We start from the raw sequence: 23,014 nt of genomic DNA, 5'->3' as shown, positions 1-23,014 counted from the left end.
ACAGTTTTTTTCCTATCAAGGTCCTCTCTGGACCTTAGTTTTACACCAAACAGATATAACTTCAAGTATTAAAAAAAAATTTCTTCAGAGTGAGGTTTTTGAAGAGCTAGAGCACAGCAGCTAGTCTGCTTGCAGCAGCCCTGCTCCCTCAGATACTACTCCTACTCCTGCCCCTTTTTACCTGTATACATGCAGGAAATCAGGTTATTTCTGGTAGTGGCTGCAGTGGGCACTGAGGTCCCAAGGCATTGTGAACCTGCATAAGGTGATACCTGGAATCAAGCATGGATTTGAAGATTCTGATTCTTCAAAAGCCCAACCAAGAATTCCCTTTACAGTACAAGCCATGAAACACTGAAAGCACAAACTCTTAAAGTAGTTCTACTTAGGATCCTCTTCTTCCGTGAGGACAGTTGTAGTCATGTCTCATTCACACTCTTAAATCACTGTAGTAGTAAATCAAATTGATCGAAGGTGAACAGTTTAAATAAAATCTTTAATTGCTTATTTACAACAAAGGCAATGAGTTGGCAAATTGAAAATAACGATTTTCACTTTCTCACTAACTTCAGATACAGCAAGTACATACTCGGCTCTAAAATATGCAGCCTAGTGAGTAAGGCGCAATATTTACATCACACTAGTACTGCAAAAAAAGCACTTAAGATGAATTTACTGACAGCCAGAAGTTAAACATTTATCCTGGAAATGCTAACAATGCTGAAAAAGAAACTTAAGATCTTGTAATTTAAAAAGTAGTGCTCTGCTGGTTTGGTTTTTTTTTGTCAGATTGCAAACATGCAATAATAGTAAAAATCTGATAATGGGATAAAAACAATACCTCTCTGACATTGTCAGTTTTTGCAAAGTAACATTTTGATACAAGTGTACTGCTTCTTGGGCTGAAATCTAGTCCTAGCAACTCCAGTATTAGACTAGCTATACAGTTTTTTACCTTAGCAAAGGTCTTCTCTGGGGAAAAAAACAGTTATTACATTTGAATCCAGGCTATACTAGAAGTATAATACAATCACACACAGACACAAGTTTAAGAACACAAATTACTACAGACACAAGATATCCTGCTTTAACAGCTTAAAAAAAACTTAAGTGTTAAAGAACTTACTGCAGCCCAAAATAAAGAAATCAGTTTTGTTTTCTACTTCCTTTTCGGTATCCTTCTTTCCCCTCCACGTATTTTACGGTAAGTAACATTATTCTTATTTTAGAAGGCTAGGGAAAAGAATAGTCAAGGTAAAGTATTAATCCAAAACCTACCATCCTGGCTGTCTCTTCTGGATATAAAAGACTTACAAACTATGAGCCTCAAAGACAACAGATACACCAGTCATATGATTTGGGCATGGACTTTGATAGCAAGAGCTGCAGGGAATGTTTTCTTTGTAGAGGTTCTTTACTAATGCTCAGTAGTAACTACTGTCTTCATGAAGGGACTTTATTTAGCTATGTAGGAATGGGAAGAAGGTGGCATCTCTACAGAAGCTATCATTTCACCCACATTCCTCTCAGCATTGGGTATGGAAGTTAACCATCATTAAGACAAGCAAAGTTAACACAGTTTTTGCTTAAAATACATTCTTGAAATTAGGCTTTCCCATTGCTAGTAGTACTTGCACTTCATTTTTATATGAGCAGAGGATTTTTTAAAAATGTTTCTTTTGCACTAGTGAAATTTAGTGTAATTTTGATATGACATGGAAGCGTTTAGCATTTTAAGGAGATGACGCTTAAATTTATGCAGAAACTTTTACAATGTGTGTGTTCCATTACCATGGAGTACTCACAGATGCTCACATCCATTATAGATTCTGGATTCAGATGTCAGTTACAGCCATACCATATCCTCTTCCTGTCCATTCAGCAGCTTTCCCAAGCTTTTCAACTTTCATCCTTAATAGTACATGTTAACAGGACACGTATGGCAAGTATGTAATGACTCCTTGACACATTCAAAGAAAAGGCAAGTTTAACTTTTATCCAGAGCTTTCTCTGCTAAGTTGTTCTCTAATTCAGGTGATTCCTCAGCATCCTCACTGGCAGAAGGGTTAAAAATCCCATCGACTGCAGGGGCTGTTGTCGGTGTTGTGAGAGGGGTCACAGTGTGTCCAAACCCCTGATAGTGACCCATGGGTGAAGATGGCATTGAAGAAGCATCAGAAATTGGGTCTTGAGTAGATGAAGACAGTAAACTTGTATGCTCATTTTGTTCATGATCCTCAGCAAAAAACATTTTCCTTGGCTGGCCCAAAACTGTCCTCCCTAGAATTAGGCAAAATGAAAAGATTTTTTAATCCTTCCAACACGAGTCTTTGAACACATCAACTCTAAAACAGTCATCTTAAATTAGAAGGTAAGTCTTTGTTTTGTATTAGTTTATACATGGGCATTGTTAGTTTTAATAAAGACAAGTATGTCTTTCCATTAACGAGAAAAACAACTTACCTAACCTTTTCTTTTTAAAAGAAAAATTAAAAACTAGACTCTAAATCAGTCAGGAATTCTGTTAAGAAAAAAGTGCCAGATACACCATGAAATCCTCTAGAGATGCAGCTGCCACTGATTTGGTAATAGAATGTTCTTAGGCTTCTGTAAAGGTGGGCAATAGTGTGACATGAAGCTGAAAATACAGATGCTGTTGATAGAGTGTACAAATCCTGTCTGTTACTTACCCACATTTCGAACCTGTTCAGAGATATCTGCCCTTAGATCAGAAATATCCCACATTGCAAGGAAGGAGTCAAAGCATGAGCCTTCTTCAGCTTCTTGAACATAAGGTTTATAGGAAAAACTGTAGTGATGTGCAATAGCAGCTAGGAACATCTCCACACAAATGATAAAATCCTGCAATGACAGAGACACTGACTTAATCATTCATAACTGGAGAGAACTAGTTCTGGGTTTCTTCTACAACTAAAAGGCTGCAATTGCCCTGGGATACTGACATCAACTACTTTTCCACCAGGATATTCTTGGCAGCTTTCAGAGAGCCACACATACAGGACTTCATTTAAACAGATAATTTAACAAGCAGCAGCTCTACAATGAATACCTGCCAGAAGAAATGCGAGGCTATCCAGATATATTTCACTGGGGCACATTCCTTCTGCCATGGATACAGAAGTGTTAAGCATAAAACTCATATGGGCTCATTGGCTGAAACTTAGCCCAGCTTAGAATAAATCAAGCCTGTGTTATTTCCTTGAGTATTTCCAAGTATTTCCTTGAGATCAGCTATGTCATCCTACATAGAACCATTTCTCCCCAGAAATAACCATCTGCTCCTACCTGTAAGCCTGTAGCCACAGCTTCCACACTTTGCCAATCCCAGGTATGTTTCTCAGAAATAACACCAACTTTCACCAGCAATGCAATGAGCACAGCCTGCCTATAAAAAGAATTTATTATAAGAAATATTTCTATTAGAATTGTAATAGTAATGCCAAAAATCTGCAAGCAAATCTGGTCATATGTATACATAGGAAGAATCCTAAAAAAAAACCCTTTTCTGTTTATATACTTAGATTTTAAGAGGATGAAACAAACTTAACAAGAGATATCATTCATCCCTAACCCTAAAGACCAACAGAACAGAGAACTAAAGGAGAGTTTGTTGCTCCAGTTAGTCATTAGAAAAAGTTTCTTCTCCTTCAGGATGTTGCTATAGCTCAGAGAGTAATGCTCTGATAGTCCAATACACTCCCTCATTAGCAGCTAAGTGTGAGCAATGCTGAAACAGCAATTTTTATTTAACTTACAGTAACTTATTTTGAAAAAGTAATTTTTTTATTTTTAAAAGGAAAAAAATAGTTTTGAAATAGCTGCAGGTAGAGATTCTGAAATAAGTTATGTTCCTGAGAATCACCTTACAAAAGAGCAAGTCTAAAAAATAATCTTAAATCAACAAGACTGCTCTCTCCAACACAGTAGTACCTTCTTCCCCTCACTGCAGCTCACTAAGATTATGGGTAGACATTTTAAGTTCTCTAACCTCAGTAACAAATCCAGCCTTTTTAGCTCTTTACAATCTGCCCTGAGAGCAAGAAGTAACAAGTAAAAAATCCACTTACCAGAAAGAAACAAAAACTACCATCTTCACACAAAGGAACTTGCCAACAGGCTGGATAGGGTTCAGTTCCTCACGCAGTACTTTGTAAAAGAGTACCAGACAATACATGGCAAACTGACAAGGAAAAGAAAATTAATTAAAACTTTCAAATCCATGTTTATTATGTGAGGGAGTTGTGTTACACCATCTCTACAGTTAAAATATGTATCTTAGCAAGAGGACAGAAGGGGTAGCAGCAAGAGGACAGAATTTCCAAATGATCCCAGTTGTTATGCTGTTCTGACTCCTGCTGCTGTTGCCAAGAGAAGTAAAAGCAATCCATGGACTCCAAAAGGAAACACTCAATTTTAGGGGCTGACCTCTTACCCTGAATTATCTGACAGCTGACCCAACAAAAAAAGGTGTTGGGTAGGCCAGACTCTCAGCACTGCACACACCATTTTAATTTTTTCCTATGAAAGTTATCACCATTTTTCACACAGAATTTTTAACATCTTGATTCTTTGTATGAGTGCTGGGAGTAAGCTGTGGGGACAAGTGGAGTCATCTCTTACCAGAGAGGGGCAGGTCTGCAGCTCTAATACCTGGGCCATACCACTTCACTCGTAAAATAATTTGGGATAGAAAGGTGCTTGCTTTATGGAGCTTCATAGTAAAAATAATAAAAGTTTTAGATTATCTGATTTTCCAGTGTTTTTCATACATAATATTTAACAGAGAGCAATTTTGACTTACAATAGAAAATATTCTACCAGTAAGAATTACCAGACCATAACACAATCACTGCCAACAGTTCACACAGAAGATTCACATAATACTGATGAATTCCAAGAGCAGAAAGATGTACTCCTGATACTCACTAGTTGTGACATGTTGTTAAGTATAACGAGGTAAGTCCATGCATTGTTGAAGCTGAAGTTTCCTTCATCATACACTCCCACTAGTTCACAAATTCTGGAAGAGTTTTTAGAATTAATTACTATGGAGTAACAGATCACTTCCCTCAAGTGCTACATCTTCACTATATCAATCAATCAATCAATCAATCAATCAATCCTTAGAATTCAAAACCTCTTCTGGTACTCACATAAGGGCACTGGGGGCCAGCACAAGAATCAGTTTCCAACAGCACATACGTATATATATATGAAATAGAAATATTTATACAGATATTCATTATGAGTAGCAACTTCTTCCACAGTCCCACTGAATTAACAGTAATGACCATCAATGCAAAGCTCATGAACTTAAGCTTTCAGCATCATCATGCCTGACTGCCTACTGTTCCTTTACAAACAAAGGCTGTATGATATGAAGGCACACAGTCAAGCTCATCACATGCAAAGTTTAATAGAATTTAAGAAGTTACACGAAACCTGCCTTTAAAAATTCTCAGTTGTTGAAGTCAATGAAAAAAAGGGAGGAGGAAAAAGAATCTAAAAATTAAGAGATCATAAAAATGTTTTTCCCACCCCAACTGTACTTCACATTCTATTCCACTGATTACAGAAGCTAACATTAAGTATTTATGACTTCAATTCTGCAAATAGTCATTTGCTATAGAGAAGCCATAAAGAAATCATAAGTTGATTCAAATTGTTGGGACTCATTTAGCATGCAACATCAGTCTACTTTCAAACTGCCTTGATCCAATACAAAGGGCATAAAAATTCTTTCCAGTGTAACTCAAAATCATATCCTGAAGATCAATATTAATTATTTATCAGTGTACTTACAAAGCAATAATGGTAGTAAATGGTCTGACAACAGTGTACTGCAAAACACCCAGTTTACATCTAAATAATAAAACTCTGAAAGAGAAACACAAAACTCATTGTACAAGGATTTAAATACAATTCTCTTATGGATGATTCCTATTCTCTGTAGATTTACTAAGGTAAGTTTTAATTTTATGGTAATTTCAACTTGTACATCCAGAACTCAAAATGTTGCATCATACGGTGCGTATATACAAAATAAACAAAAGAGCTGGATTTTTACAGACACATTACAGGACATATTCAATGATTCACTTATTTAAGCTTCTGACTGGGCTAAACAAAGAGAATGCAATTTTTGCTGTGTTTGAAGATGTAAGAAAAATTTTGAGTCTAAATGTAAGAGACTTAAAAATCATAATAATTGCCCTAAATGCTTAAGAGAGCCAAAGCTCTTTGCCCAGTATGGCAAACTGTATAAAGAAGCTGTGACCACTGAAGGCCACCTTCCCTTCCCCTCACCCCAAACAGCTTAATGAAAATCTCCTAAGAGAGAGAGAGAGAGAGATTTTATCAGTTTAAGCATTTAGAAATAAACAGTTTAGATGCATAAGGCCTTTCACCCTTCACCTGAACTAAAAACAACAGGCTACCCAGTCTACTCCCAATTCCACATTACATTTTTGGCAAATAGCAAAAGAAGCAGATTCCATGAGACCTTTTTAAAATATTTTTCAAAAATAAGAAAGTTTCCTTCAGCACCCCCTGAGTCAATCAATGCATGTTAGTATCTAAGTCCAATTCACAGGATGTTTTATAGCTTGATTGTCACTTGTCCACAGCTGCTTTCAGCAGAGGTTCACAGCTGATCAAACACATACAAACCATAAACTCACTCCATCAAGCAGCAAATGTTATGCTGCTAAATATGAAAACAAAATGTTTGGAGCTGCCTACACGGCCTAAAGCTTGAAGATGTCATGATATACTCACTCTCCCATAGCCCACGACGGACAGCAACAGAGAGGGGGCAGATGTCTCTGCTGATCTTTCGCTTCTATTATTAACACGAGGTTTGGGTACCGGTTGGTTAAGTAATTTGAAAGAAAAACCATAAAGTTATAGATGACATAAGCTTCATAGCATTCTCGACATGTATCCACATATATTGCAATCTTGGGGTATTTCAAAGCTATCCACTGCAAGAAGAGAGGTACACAAGAGGTTATGTGCGAGAAAAACAAAAGGGATTCCAATGACAACACTGGTTCCAGCAAGCTCTTGAGCCAGGCAAGCACTAATCAAACAGGGCTGAGAGCACTGGGCTAAGGGGAGAGCAATGCTACAGCTACAAAATAACACACACAGGACTTCAGATTCCACCTGTACTAGCCAACTCTCTGAGTTTCAGACCAAAACCGAATTTTTTATTTTTAGTGAAACTGTGGTTATGGATCAACTGTCAGAGCTCTCAGTTTCTGACTATCACAATGCTGTTGTACTGCACAAATGATATTATCCCTTGTCCCCTGAACCAAAAAGGAATCATTTTAGCACTAAGCATAACTCAGGAAAGAATTCTACTAGTAAGCCTTACTTGGGTGAGAAAGGTACAGCACTGAGTTTTGAGGCAGTTCTTGGATCAGTCCTGTTTCCATTTCTGCTATTAAGATGGATGGACCAAAAGCAGGCTCCTGTCATACCCCCTTCCACATCCATCATAAGGGATACTCAAGGACAGGGTTAAGAAAGGTTATCAAAAGCAACCCCAAATCTCCAGAAGAAGAATGTGGTATGACTAGAACTATGCTTCTGACATACTCCATAAACAGGAATGCCCAGAAGTTTCTAGGATTACCCCCTCCATGCAGCACAGCTTCTGCTGTGACACTGTTTTCCCTCACTCCCACAACAAACAGAATTTGATTGAGCTGGTAACAGTAAGCGAACACTTACGCTGTCTAAACTGTAAATCGGCACCATCCACAGAATCCTGTGACAACAACAAAAGAACATTTCATATTACTAAAAGTATTTTTAGTCTGAATTAAATTCAGTATTTGTAGCATAGGTAAAACGTGAAATATTACCTTATTATTGGTTTCTGTAATTCAGGTTGAGTATAATGGACTAAGTGTTGTAGTATCCCCCAGAGAGATATTGGTATAGTCATTAGCAGAAATATCCCAGCGATAAACCATGCCTTGGTATGAATTCCAACCTTGCAAGATTAAAGTTTCAGTCTTAATACTGTCAAGTTATTACAATTACACCAAACATTCCACAAAAACAGAGTAATGCCCAGTACTTAATTTACTGAAACCCACAACAGATTCCTTGCTTTACGTATGGAACTTGTCTTGATTCAGTGCTGCATTATAAAGTTTCTGAAAACCTGTGGATTTAAAGTCTTTTTAGCTTTAAAATCAAGTTCCAAATAGTAATCAATTAGTTTTCACTTAACAAACTGAAATAGATATGGATGTAGATACATAAAACCACAATGTCTGCTAAAACACAGGGCTGAAATTTTAAATCAAAGCTCTCTGAAAAACAACTAATAATCCTAAGTACCAAACCCTGAGAAACACAGGAGACTCGTCTCAGTTTCCTTTGATGAGAATCTTTTCTCTGATCACCTACTTTACATCAACATCCCCGTGTCTCATGTTGTTTTCTAGCTTTACTTTTGATCAGTTTCTCTACAAGCAAGACTAAATGGTACAAAATTGGATATAAAAATTTATTACGCTGAACATGCATTATGCATCAGAACAGGAATTCAAACCTGAAAATTTTAAACACATTCAAGACAGATCCTACTGTCATTAAGTCCTGAAAATTATACCCTGAAAAAGCCTACCTCCAGGGGCACAGACCTGTATCACATTGAACAACACATATATTTTTTAAGGTTGAAGTTTTACTTCTTGTTAGAGAAGCGATGTGATCGTATGTGTGTGTAATTCACACACCACAGTTACGCTGCCACCAGCATGAAAGAGCAGCTTCTCTATCTGCAGAGATGCTCTACTAAATTCTCCCAGAACAGACAGAAATATCTTTATGAATGCCAGCATTAGTAGTAAGTTTCAAAATCTAAGTTCTGGGATGAACTTAGGGAGAGAGCCAGACTCTTCTTGGTGGTGCCCAGCAATAGACTCAGAGGCAATGGGCAGAAACTGATGGCCAGGAAGTTTCACCTGATCATGAAGAAGAGCTTCTTTACTGTGCAGTGACCACACACTGGAACAAATTGTCTAGTGAGGCTGTGGAGTCTCCCCTGCTGGACATATTCAAGAACAGTCTGGACACAATCCTGTGCCACGTGCTCTGGGACAACCCTGCCTGAGCAGGGAAGTTGGACCAGGTAGATCCACTCTGGTCCCTTCCAACCTGACCTATTCTTGTCACTCTTGGCTGATCTGAATTTCTTCAGAATTGTACCAACTGCTCAAACACCATTATGGAAACAGAGGGGAAAGAAACACTGCCCTGTTCCTTTGAAGTTCACTAGGGCTTTAGGAGCAGGACAAATGAGTCCAGCAGCACCATGGCACTTCTCCAGCCCGTCCTTTCACAGAACGGCTCAGCTTGGACGGGACCACGGTGGCTCATCTGGTCCAACCTCCCTGTCCAAGCAGGGTCATCCCAGAGCACATGGCACAGGATTGTGTCCAGATGGTTCTTGAATATCTCCAGCAGGGGAGACTCCACAGCCTCTCTGGACAATCTGTCCCAGTGTGTGGTCACTGCACAGTAAAGAAGTTCTTCCTCATATTCAGGTGGAACTTCCTGGCCATCAGTTTCTGCCCCTTGCCTCTTGTCCTATTGCTGGGCACCACCGAGCAGAGCCTGGATCCATGCTCTTGGCACCCGTGATTTCGATACTTTTATATTTTCCCGATGAGGTGACACATTTCCCCGCCGCCCCCCTGCCCGGGGCCGAGCCCGCTGCCAGAGGTCCCGGCGGAGCGCCCCCGGCCGCGCCCCTCACCTCCAGCTTCTGCAGCTCCCACACGCAGAGCGGCACCACCACCAGCAGCCCCACGATGTAGAGCAGCACCACGAGCGGCCGGATCCATCGCCGCCAGTTCCCGCAGGTGCACGGCATGGCCGCGGCGCCGCCGCCGGCGCTCCTCGCACCGACCTCAGCGGGCCGGCAGCCCCTGCGGAGTGCGCATCACCGGCGGGGCCGCCGCCTCAGCTCCGTGCCTCGGCTCCGTATCCCGGTCGCGCTCCGCGTCCCGGCTCGGCCCCGTCCCGCCCCGGCGCTCCCAGCCCAGCCCAGCCCTGCCCCGCTCACGCCCCTGCGGCGCTTCCGCCCGGCACCGCTTCCGGCTGCCCCGCCCCGCCCCGATGGCCGCTCTGATTGGCTCAGCGCCCTGCCCATCATCTCTGCCCCGCCCACCTGGGGGCAGCAAGGGGAATCCTTCCCCCCCCCCGAGGTTTGGGAGGGTTGGTGTGTTCCACCCGCCCCCCCTCCCCGCCGCTGGCAGTGGGCTGTACCACGTTCCCGGAGCGGGGGGAGCCGAGGGAATGCGCGTCAAGGAGTGCGCGGGAATGGCGGCGGTGCGGGCTAGCCCGGAGCCGCTGCTCCAGCTGCCTTGCTCAGCACCGGCCCTGCCCTCGACTTCTCCCCTGGGAGCCGCCCGGGGTGCGCAGTGCCCCGCAGAGCCGCGCCTCACGGTGCGGAGTGGATTGCGACATAGCCGAGACGCGAAAGCTCCAGTGGGCGCGCCAGTAATGCAAAATAATGCAAAATAGGTGTTAAACCCAACTGTTTGTTGGACGTTTATCTCCGCGTTTTGGAAGTGCCCTGTAAAAGCTGCTAGCTTCAGCTGAGCCCGTAGTAGCCAGTGGCAAACACAGGCCCTCGGGTGAGGAACTAACTTGGGCCCTCAGGGGATAACACCGCCGAATGTCCAAGGAACTGCAGCTCCCAATTCTCGCAAGGAGGCAAATGCCGATTTTACTTTGGGGCGTCACTAAAATGTGCTGGAAGAACCCCCGTGAATGAAGAAGTACTGAGGATCAGGATGTGTTATTTCTGTGGAGAAGCTGTAGTTGACATCTAAGAGAAGGGGGCAGTTTCCCAAGCCCTGTATGGGCTGTCAGTGAGCAGCACTGTGCGGCACTGACTCCATCTCCAGAACACACGTATTCTTCCTGGCTTTCAGCGAGAAGCTACTCCTGAAATATTGGTAAAAACCAAATGGACCTTCACTAGCTATTAGGGCTTCTAATGTATAAGAGTTACAAAGCTACTCCCCAGAACCTGCCCATAACAGCTGTACTAGCAGCATTCCCTGCTCCTGGAAAGACTGATGTGAATTGTTGTTGATGCCAGTCATTATATACATTCTGCTCTCATTCTTCTCATTCTGCTCTCATGAATTACAAATTTTTGTAAAGGGGAGTTAATGCTGAAATATAATAAACCGGGATTATGGAGCCCTATTAAAAATTACTAAATTAAAATGGCAAAGAAAAGAGACTATTTTACAATTGTGGTTGGAAAACTATGTGGTATTTATTATTCTATTTTGATTTGTATGCCATTTGTTTCATAGGTTTCATCATTTTTTGTTCTTGTTTTGTGTTATGCAAGTGCAGGTGCATGGTTATAAACGGGCTGTCCCTCTTGCCTGATCATAATTTCCCTGTGAGGGGGATAGTAAGGATTAAATTCAAATTCTCATACAGTGAAAAATCACAGATTTCCCCTCAATTATGGTAGTCTTACTGTCAGCTCTTTGATATCACATCGAGCAGCAAACACCTGATCAGTCTACTCTCCTCTCTAATGCTTACTCACATCACCAGCCTTTCCAGGGCATTTTTATTTCATTTTATTAAATCTTAATGAGATTTTAAAACTCAATTTAATTTCTTTTTTCCTTTCTGTCATTTCTCCATCAGAGGGCTGTCACCAGTTAAAAGAAGTTGATCTTTGTTAGGGAAATGCTGCCACAACATTCTTGTTGTGACTTTACTTCCTTGTTTCTTTTGGTGGTGATCATGGAAGAGAGTGACTGGCTTTTGGAAGCATCTGTAAGCAGTAGTTTAGGTGGTAACTTTAGATGCAGCTTCTTTGTTTTCTTAGTCACTCAGATTTGTGCATGTTAATTAGCTGGGGACTTTTTAGCTACCTCCATAGGTCCCTTCAAACTTCAACCATTTGGATTATGGCATTCATGGGAATAAGATTGCTGCCATATAATATGGTGACAAAAAATGGTGGAAAAATTTGCTGCTCAACACCTCTACAATAAAATTTTTCAGCTCTGACAAACATTATAGAAACAAATCCCTCCCATAGCCCACCCTCTGCGAAGAAAGAAAACTGTCATGTGGACCATGACCAGATGTCCCAACTAAAAATTCTTTCATTAAGCATAAAAATATATTTATAGCAAATAGTATTACCTGAAGAGCACCTTTTCTCCTCTACCTATTATGTGTCCTTCTATTGAGAAGTTAATAGCTTTTTACTAAGAATTCCTTGTGTTAACTGTTGTATTTACAGCAAGGATTCCTGAACTCTGATATGGAAAATATTCCAGAAAATGACCTCTACTTCTGGTAGAGAAGTGGGCAGTATCATTGCTTGTAACAAGCTTGTTACTTGCTGTAACAGCCACTGTCAATGCTCATTTAGGAAATGTTTGGGGACTGACAAAAAAACCCTCTGTTACCTCTCACAGCTTTAAAACACAGTGTAAGTACCCAGCTGGGGTTGCTAACAAAGCTGAGAGTGCTGGAGTCCCTTCTTTCACTCCCCTTCTCAGGAGAGAATTTTTGAGACCTGCTCAGCGTTAGAGGGAATGATGGATTCGCCTGTAGGTGGGGCACAGGGACTATTTCTGGGCAGCTTTTCCTCTCAGCCAAATTAAGACATGTTAGCTTTGGCAGTAACACATCGAGCGTGAGTCAGGTAGCAGAAGACCATGAACTAAAAAATGGGGATCTTTTTAACTGACTTCTGATTTTTGAGCCTTTGGAAAAGCCACATATTAGTAGCACAAAATCTGTTTCTCTCATATAATGATTTTAAACACTTTAACCATAAACAAAAAACCAAAAATTTGTCAGGTGATAAAATTGCCCTGGAACAGCTGAAACTGATTCAAGAAGGGGAAAGAAATATGTGAATCCAAGTACAGAAGGGTCACTGCCTTTCTTCCTTCATGGTATCAGGTTCTGTGGCAGAAGTGTGATGCCTACTGATAATTGCAGATGTTCAGCAGGCAAATGATAGAATAGAACAGAACACAGAAAGAATAGAATAGTATTATTTCAGGTGGGAGGGACCTACAACAATCATCTCTTTGACAGCTTTAGTGCTGACCAAAAGTTAAAGTATGTTATTAAAGGCCTTGTCCAGACACCTCTGAAACTGAGGCCTGGGGCATCAACCAGCTGACCAGGAATCCTGTTCCAGTGTTTCACTCTTCTCTTGGTAAAGAAATGCTTCCTGGTATCCAGTCTAAATCTGCCCTGATGCAGCTTTGAACCATTCTCAGCTGTCCTATCACTGGATGCCTGGGAGAATAAATCAGCACCTCCCTTTCTACTTCCCCTCCTCAGGAAGTTTTAGAGATTAAGGGGGGTCACCCTGCAGCTTCTGTTTCTCCAGACTACACAGTCATGGGGTTCTTAAGTGCTCCTCATAAGATGTCTCCCACACCCCCTTTCACCAAAATTCAGCTTACGGAGCCTGTTAAGGATACAGCACACCATTCACAGGCCTGCTTCTTCAAAAGACACACATGTCACCTCATCTTTCCTATGGAAAATATATGCTATGAATATGACAATACCAGAAAGTGAGAAATATGCTGAAAGGTTTTGCAGCTATGCAAAATTGTGAACTTACCTGGGAGAAAATATCTTGAAGGTTTTCCATGTCCGTATTCTCTACTTCACAACCCTTCCCATGTGAAGTCAGTTAAAAATCTCTAAATGGGACTATTATAAAATGTGACAGAGTTTAATAGCATTTGCTTTCCATTTTCTCTTGATTTTTGTTTGTTTCAACAGACAGCTCTCTTGATTGTGCTGCATGCTTGACTGGCAAAGCCACTCATTAAAATGCTGTAATAGATGCATTTTTGATGAGTAAATATATCATTTTATTGATTAGCCTAGTACTTAGTAATATGCACACTAAGCTCATATTTCCCAGGTAAAGCTGCCCCTATGAAACTGAAGTTGTTTTTTCTTATTGACAAATTAAAACAAAAGAACAAACTCCACTACTGTTCATTGCCTAAAATTGGATAAAATTATGCATATTCAGAAGCACGTTTTTGCTTAAAAGATATATGTAACCAATTGTAAAGTCTTCTGTGTTCCTGAATTATCTCAGTTTTATTAATTGGCACACACTTCCAAAATCCTAACTTCATTTCTTGTTATTCCATATAGGGAAGGAAGAAAAGTGCATGCACTGAAGGATGCCACAATAGTATTTATGCAGCTGTGACTGAAGTATAGTTTAAAAGCCACGGAATGCACCCACTAGGATGTGCTGTCGGCCTAAAATTGAAGCCCCGGTATTTAAGAACCTGAAATTTCAAAATTCTTAAGTGTGATGTGTACATAATCCCCATAGTATTCTCATCTGGAGATTTCAGAAAAGTACAAAATACAGGGTTTTGTAAGAAAAAGCATGGGGTGGTTGAATGATAGGCAGGCAAATTTTCCTATCATGCACCTATCCTTAGCTGGCACACTTGAAGTGAGGGTTTCCCAAAGGAGTGTCACAGCCATGACCGTATTACATTTATTCAATATCTAACATTAGAACTTCTTCAGCTAGAAATTTTTGTGCGAAGGTATGGTCCCTTTTGTGCTAAGACCTCCTGTATATATCACATGGTCAATAAATGTGATTTACACACACAAAAATGAAATGTGTTCTATAGTGAATTACTTGTAGCTTTGGTCTTTTTGCCTGTTGTGAGTGTAAACATGTACCAAACAGTGTACAGCTAAGATTTGTGGGATTAAACTGCTATATTGTCTTACCGGGTGTAAAACCTGTACATTTATCAAGATGTAGAGTTCTGAAAACTAATAGGATGGAAATATTTGATGCATCATTGCTAAGGCGTGTGGTTTGTCATTTCAGTAGTACTGACACTTAGCAGTTTTGATACTTTAGCCTAGAAATGGTTTCCTCTGTAAGAATTTTCCAGGACTTGCAACTTTACAGTTGCAAGGACTTGCAACAGTTCCAGGACTTGCAACTTTACAGTCCAAAATACTTTTTAAGTTGTGTATGTAGAAAGTAGATTGATTAGATGTCCAAGAGAAATTAGGGAGGGGTCTTTTTGAACTGTTCACACCTAGAATGTGATATAAAGGTCTCGGTAGCTGGCAGTACTTTCATGCCAGCAACACTTTTTGCAGGCATCCAGAATTTTGGAATTCTTTCAGCAACAAAAGGAGAAAGAATCCTCCTATTAATTTTCTTCTGGATTTTCCATCTTAAAAAACAAAGCAGGTGTGTAAAATGTCAAAGATTCCTAAAGTACTTCAGTGTCATTGTGGTACAGACAGTGCTTCCAGTGGTAATGATTAAGTGATCTAATGAGCCTTTTCTTTATTTTGAGTGATTGTCTAACTGATGCATCAGGCTGGCATAATATTAAATATAGTCTTTCCCGTCATTCCTTTCTAATTCCAGACAAAAATTGAGTTTAACTGAAAGTTAGGTTTGGTCATGTTTTCTCAGTTCTTTACCCATCAGTGTTGCTAATAGTCTACTAGAACTGAAAAGTGGTGCTGCAAAGTTTTGTGTATAGTCTGAAAGATACAAATCTACAGCATAAGCCACTTTAAAAGAAAAAGGTCTCAGTCAATTAAAACCTGTCAACAGCACAACTCTTCTTTCTGAAGAGCAAGATTTTTTTCTCCTTCTGAGAGCCATGAACTAAGTTCTAGTCTGAGAGCCAGGAATTCCTCCATTCTCATTCTGATACTGACTCTGTTGTAGCCTATGGCAATTTATCAGAATTTTTTGTGTATGTAAAATGGAAATATTTGCCCAAGGGCAATATGAAGATTAATTGCTTAATATTTATAAATCGTTCTGAAAATCAGCATTATGCAGATATTATGATTATTTCTGAGCTGTGGATTCTAATCTGGGATGAGGCCCAGAAAAGGACATAAACAACTGATGCTCAAATCAGGTGGAATTTAGATGCCCTGGGTCAAAATTGCAGTGCTAAAAACGTTTACACATCTGCCATAAAACCCCAGAAGTTCATAAGGTTGAGTGGAAGCACCGGCATTTTTTATTATCAGGTGCATTTTGTACTCCAGCAGTGCTTATTTGTGCTCCCAAAGGTACTTAAGGCCTAATAGGACTGAGCAGTTTTGTAATTAACTCAGGCTAATGTCTAGTAGGTTTCCAGAAATGAGGCATTCCTCTGCATGTCTTCATGGAGAGTTCAATCCAGTACGTGAGCTCTGAAAATGCTGGCCCCACAGTGGAAAAATATTTCCCTTCAGACTGTAGCTCTGTGCTTAGTACAGACAGAAACGTGGATGAGGTCCAGGTTCAATTCCCTTGTCTGTCTCAAAGGATCCAGCTCCTCTTTGGACCATGCTTTAGTCAGCAGGCAGAAGATGTTTTGGAACATAGGAAGGATTCTTTCCTCTTCAATTCCACTTTGCAAAGAAAATACTCACTAGCCACTGACAATGTTTCAGTCTTGCAGTTATGACACTATTGGTGAAAAAGAGGAATTACTGTGAAAGTTTACAGAAAATAGAGAAATATTCATTCTGGAGAAGTACAAAAATAGTTGTAGGAGCTGGGACTAGAACCTAGTGCTCTTCAGTGAGTGCCTGCTTATAATAGTCTGCTCTCTGTACCACATGATGATTTTGTGGGTGCACCAAATGAAAAAAATGTCCCCCATGCTCTGTATAAATACCCTAACCTCTGGATTCAGTTATGCAGATGAAAATCAGATGATGTGGTACTTGGCTGTGCAGTGCTCTGCCTTCTTCCAGATCTGTCCCAGGTTCAGCCATAGGGATGTGTCAAATATAGAAGGACCAGACTCGCCCTCCCTTTCTCTCTTGCCTTGTTTCTCTGTTTCTCCCCAGGCTTGTGGTTAGTCCTTAAAATGAACAGACAAGAAACATAGTCTGAGCCTGACCCTTTTCTCCAGAAGTCAAAAGGAAAACTCCTTGTGATGTTCATTAAATTCGAATAGGGCTCCAAGTATTAATGGAAGAAGATTTTTGGGATGAGTTTCCTGTATTGTACTCATTACCTAAAACTCCTGTCTTTCTGCTCCAATTTCTCAAAACTGCTATTCCCACCAAGTCAATGCCTGCCTCAGTTCTTTAAAACAACATAATTAAAAAGCAGTTTTATAGTAATTTAAACTCAGATGCTCTGAGGTGATGTCTGTTAAGTGACTGAAAAGAGAGCTAAAAGGAGGAAAAGAAAAATAAATAGGCTTTTCTTTCCAGAATACATGCATGCTTGTGCTTTATCCTTGCAAGGATATGTTTAGCAAACACTTGTAACAGCTTGTGTCTGTGATTAGGCAGTCATTGTGGCACAAAATTGTGAAGACAGAGTTTTTACTTGTTGAGAAATGTTGGTATAAAGAAACACAAAGTGTTCGAGATACAACTGGACTTTAATCCCTGCCAACGTGTGAAAAGTGATGTGACTGAAAGAAAGTCTTCACACTAAATACATTTCGAAATATCTACAGATAGATAGATATCTATTAATGGAAAAAAAAAACCCAGTTTTTCAATAATCAGTAAAAAGCATAAACCCAAATATTTTTGTTTAAACATGATAATTTTAGAGGCTTTTTTTTCTGTGCTGCAGCCTAGAAAAATCCATGAAACAGACTGAAACCCCCTGAATTGGGCCCCTGGAAGAAAAAAAAAAAGGAGCTTTTCCATATTTCAAAGTGGCTTTTTAGGCCTCTCGAGTCTTTCTGGCACATCATTCTCAGACCCTTATGGACTGGGATGCTGCCAAACAGCTTTTTTCCCACAAAACTTTAATAAACTTTGAGTGCTGGACAGAAGAGTAGTGCAATTCCCAAAGAGAGATTTCACTACAGGATTCCAAAATGTGTACAATATAGAAGCTACCCTCTGAATGAACCCAGCAATACTTTTCCTTGGATTTCTTACAAATACAAGAAATGCAGTTCTGTGTCTTACACTGGTTTAGCATTTTGCTTTTCTCTTACCATCAATATCATTCCTAGCACCATTTTATAAATTAGATGTGCTTATTCTAGTGCAAGGATACTTTGATTTTGCCAGACATGAAGCCATACTTACATTTACCTACAACCACATGAAAATGCTTCCAACTACAAAGTGTTTAGACACAGAAGAAGAAATTTACAGGAGGTGACAAAGAAAGAACTACAGCAAAAAGATTCCCATTAGTCACCTCAGATTCCTAGTTAGTGCTACATCTGCTACTCCAGTTGTGGGCAGGAACACTGAACCTGATTGTTTCAGTTAATTTATAGAATGTTTATACATCAATACACATCGATCATTTATGCAGCAGGGGATCATTATCAAGAGCTTGGTCCTGTTTTCTGAGCCAGCATTCCCAGGTGCACGCCTGTGGATTTGGCTGGAAGTTGCTTTCACATAATTCAGAAAAAAATAAAAAAAAGAGTCCAGTGGTTAACTCAGTTCTGAAAGACACTCTGACAATATCTGAAAGACATTGACTCACCTTTTAATTTTCTGGTCCTTACCCTGCTCACTCGGGGAAAGCTTCCACCAACCTCCAAGAATACAGTTTAGCATGTAAAGCAGAAGTTAATTCCATTTCAGTGTGAGCTTTGCTAGAGTGAAGAGAGCATAATTACTTAGCCCCAAAAGATAAATTCATGGAGGAATACACATCATTTACCCAAAATGTACTGATTCTCACCTCAGTTTGGTGAAGGCTTGGGCACTCTGCCAGGGAAATGTTATTGTATCCTTATTCTGTCCTTTCACCCTTCTCTAGGGGCCTGCTTTGGATCCTCGTGGGTGACAAGAAGGTCTGACTCAGAATATCTGCTTTAGGTTTTTAGATCCTTTTCATCATTAGCACACAGACAGCTCATACATGTACAAAACAGAGCTGGTCAGGAACATGTTCATTTTACATGGAGAGTTTTAAACAAATCTATTTTTATAGCACGAATTTTTTCCTGTATGATTTCTTAAACAATTACTTTTACTGTTGAAGGGCCTCTCAAGAAATGGGCTTGTTCACTCCCTAAACTGTATGCTACCAAAAAAGAATGTTTTAAATCATGGTTATGCAGTCTGAATGCAATTATTTCACATATAATCACGCTACAGTCACAAATTAAATCCTTACCTTGTGACGTTTAATATCTCCATGTATTAGTACCAACCCACTTGTCTTTCTTGATGCCACATTTCAGTTGCAAACACATAACTTACTTGGTGATCATAGTCACCTGGAGGTCTGTTTCCATGATTCCATCTTCCCATTAGAGAATAGCTTCTAATTATCTTCTTTAGATGCATTCTTATCATTTTCTACAAATTGATGCCATTTATCTTCTATCTTTTTTAAGCTTTAATTTGTTCCATTATGTTATTATAAAATTAAATTGATTTACTTACTTGTTTATAGCAAATCCTTTATCTTCTAAATCTCTTTGGTTTTTTTTTTTAAGTAATACTTCTGAAAGGTGTCAGGCTGATTGTCCTAAAACATAAATTCTCCATCTATTCTGGATCATGAACAATAAAGAAAGACCTGTAAACTCCTATACTGTTAAATTTCACACATTTCTTTATTAATACACTTCAATTTGACTTGAAAGGGCTTTTTCAAGCAGTGTTTATATTAGTGAAATTTCTAATGCTGCACTCCTGCCACTCCACAGATAAAAACTAATGGTTTAGGTTTGGGTTTTCCTTCCTTTTCTTGTAAGAATGCACTTTTGGGACAAGAAGCTAGTTTGTGTTAGATTCCTCTTAAAGGACACATTTTTAAATTGGAGCCCAGAAGAGGCTTTGTGTTCTGGAGCTTTGTTCCTTTCTTAAAATTCATAACACGAATCATGATTGCAAAAGCTACACTTGATCTATTTCTGAATTAATTCATTTGGGTACCTGTAACCATGAATTGCAGTTGCATGCCATAATGTTTGCTGTGCTGCTGAGCAAAGTTTGGGCTCTCTAGGCCAAGCTTTTTGTCTGCATAGTGGGATTAAAAATACTGAATCTAGATTAAAATTACTTTGGCTGTATCTCTTTCTATCTGTAGTTTGACAGCTCTGAAACAAATCTATTGCAAATTAGGCATCAAAATCTTCTATACTATGTGCATCTAAAAGTTTAAAATGCTGTTTATTACTCTTAGTTTAGTGTAAAGGCTGCAGAAAACCTTTTTCTTCCTTGATTGATTATGATTCTGAAGAATCTTTGAGAGAACAGTCATGGAAAACTTATAGGAAGCTATTCCTAAAGATGGAAAACTCATTTCAATGCAATCTTTAATTGGTTTTCCCTTGTTAATTTCTCTCTGTTTCCTATAATCACCTGCACTAAAACTGTCACATTTTGATCACTTCATCATCAGAAACTACCTGAACAATTCAAAGTATGTTCACGTAGGAACTTTTGTTATAAGGCAGTAAGACTTAAGGCCAGTTTTAGGCATGGGTAACACTAAAATCTGAAGTGGAAGCAGTCAAGAGTTGAGCACAAGTTAATTCATCCTGCTTATTGACAATGATAAGTCAAAACTAAGAAAGGATCTCAGAGAGAAGGACAAGATAACAAAAAAGATTTCAAGGGCAAACTGTGGGCACCAAGTAATAGAAATTGGAATTTTTGACTTCCAATTTCTTTAACTTGTGCATTACACTATTTAGAAAAGGTTTCTCTTAACTTTGAATTTGCAGAGTTCTCAGGGTTCTGTAGTCTCCAAACTGTAGAGTTTGGATAAGGAAAATTAGTTAACACTGCTCATCATCAAACTTGTAGGACTAAACATTATAAAATTGCATTTTTAATGTTCCATAAAATTGTTACACAGACTATGTTGCCATGGGGTTGCAGAGTATAGTTTTGAAAAAAAAAAAAATATTGAAGTATTTATACAACAGGCAGTTAAAGCAGCATTTGGAATAGTTTTCAGCTCCCTGATGAGCTCAAAATTGTTCTTGAATTGTATTGTTTGTTTATTTGGGTTGGTCGCTCCTTTCCATTTTCCATCTTGGCACCCACTGTAACAAATTGTTGCTAACACATCTGGAACAGTTAACCAGTTCTTTGGGTACCATGGCGAGTCAAAGTAGCCTCACTTGAACTAAGACATGAGCAGTATTTTAAATTAGTTGTCTGTGTTCAGTTTTGAGACTCAACATGGAAGAAAAATAATCTACTATTACTAAGTGGATCTTTATAAGAAGTGTGTCAGGTTGGCTTAGTTAGAGCCTTTTCTTGTGACATCTAATTATTGTTCATGTAATAAATTTTCCATATTATTTTACTTGAGTGGTTTTTTTGCATACAGAGCAATGTTTATGAAATCTCATCCCCGTGGCAAAAAACCTGCAAAGTGGAAATGGCTATACATGAGAGTTCTCATACAGTGTTTAGTTAGAGCAAACTCTGTTTCCCCAAAGCTTAGAAAATACATCCCTAGAACAGCTAAGTATGTAATCAGGACATGATATTTTCTGAAAAGAGGCAGATCCCAAAGGCCTGCATATCAGGAGAATTGTAAGGGTTTTCAGTTTGACTCAGCAGGGTAAGCTCTCACAGAGATATTTTTGTACAGATGGAATTCTTCAGGAATACAGCATGCTACATCCCCTGCAGTAATAAATATTGATCCATGCTTCCTCTGACATAGGATCACTACATTTTTGAGACATATGTGCTCATGCTATAATATGTAATTGCAGCAGGCATGTCAGGGATACATAGTGTGAGGATATTCCAGCCAACGGTACTTTCCCAATATTTGCCTGAACAGGGAGGCAGACACAGCAATGAGAACATTGACATAGATTATTCCATTGATATCTGTGCAATAACTGGTTTAAGTAAGAGTCAGTTCTTGGAGGAAGAACAGGCTCAGGACAATACTCTGGATTTTCAGAATATCAGTATTCTACAATGAGGATTGCTCCTTGCAAATAGACAATATTCCTTTTCTTCTATTCTGTCTCTGTTGGTGGAGTGATGTGAGGGGAGAATATTGTTACCTCTCACTTCATTTATTGAACTGATTTTTTGGGAAACAAAGTGTGCTGAGGTTTCTTTTTTGAGGCTTCCCAACCTGAGCATATGAGATGATAATTTCATATTTATTCATCCAAGCCCCACAGAATCTTTTACTTCTCTCCTGCTTAGCTGTAGTGGGCTTAGTCACGTTGCCATGTGGCTAAGTTACCATTCCAGTGGGCTCCATCCCAAATTCTGTCTGAAATCCCAGTCCTACTGAAGTCAGTAGGTTCAGCACTTTATCCCAAGTGAAAACTTTTACTACTTGAAACTTGACATTACTGTATTGTCTAGTTTTAATTTTGATTGAGGTCTTATATTGCTAAAGTAAATGGAAGAGAAAATTGGGGGGTGGGTGTATATTAATAATGCACTTTATATGGAAGAACAACCACTGTTTAAGGTTTTGCCAATCAATTCTCAAATGATATGTATATACATATATGTACAAATATATACAAATGATCATAAAAAGGAGCTAATTCAACACTGGATTCCTTGATTTTGGAGTAGTCCTCGGTATTGCCATTGTTGCAGTTCATTTGTGGTACAGGAAAGCCAGAACATGCTGGATATTACAAAAAATGTTAGTCAAAGATTTTTTGCAGTTCAAGAAGGCAAACTCAGTAAGCATCTCCCTTTCTTCACAATTATCTCTGAGTATGAGATGTGTCTTGAAACTAATACTTTAGAGAAACATTGTAGGGAAATAAAAAAATCTTGCATTGGAGGGTTATATCTTCCTAATATATAATGGAACATGAAGATTTATTGCCCTTACAGTATTTTATTACAGCTCATGAAATGTGGACTTTCTCATTATTCTTGTAAACACCTGATCTTTCCTGAATTAGCAAAAGTGGTATGGTTTCTTCTTTATCTAGTAAAAAATCAATGTATTTTCCACTAGTAGTACTGTACTGTAGTA

General features: G+C 39.3%; 1 protein-coding gene across 1 annotated transcript; it reads right to left on the bottom strand.

The window, feature by feature from the left end:
• Positions 1-477: 477 nt before the first annotated feature.
• Positions 478-10,049, bottom strand: TMEM184C (transmembrane protein 184C). Its single transcript, XM_053976456.1, has 10 exons — positions 9,803-10,049; positions 7,896-8,026; positions 7,762-7,798; positions 6,799-7,004; positions 5,824-5,898; positions 4,948-5,041; positions 4,089-4,201; positions 3,307-3,406; positions 2,691-2,862; positions 478-2,280 (listed from the first exon to the last, which is right to left on the bottom strand). Exons 1-10 carry the CDS (start codon positions 9,917-9,919, stop codon positions 1,988-1,990), a joined length of 1,338 nt encoding a protein of 445 aa, XP_053832431.1. The 5' UTR covers positions 9,920-10,049; the 3' UTR covers positions 478-1,987.
• Between the last annotated feature and the right edge of the window lie 12,965 nt (positions 10,050-23,014).

This window comes from Vidua macroura, chromosome 4 (genome assembly GCF_024509145.1).
Source record: "Vidua macroura isolate BioBank_ID:100142 chromosome 4, ASM2450914v1, whole genome shotgun sequence".
Taxonomy (NCBI): Eukaryota; Metazoa; Chordata; class Aves; order Passeriformes; family Viduidae; genus Vidua; species Vidua macroura.
This window is presented reverse-complemented; position numbering and strand designations above follow the sequence as displayed.

Excerpts from the sequence above, each read along its gene's own strand:
- TMEM184C (XM_053976456.1), bottom strand. The coding sequence starts at position 9,919 with ATGCCGTGCACCTGCGGGAACTGGCGGCGATGGATCCGGCCGCTCGTG. Across the intron at positions 7,005-7,761 it reads CGATTTACAGTTTAGACAGC|TGGATAGCTTTGAAATACCC; the intron begins GTAAGTGTTCGC and ends CTCTTCTTGCAG. Across the intron at positions 5,042-5,823 it reads TTTACTACCATTATTGCTTT|AATTTGTGAACTAGTGGGAG; the intron begins GTAAGTACACTG and ends AAACTCTTCCAG.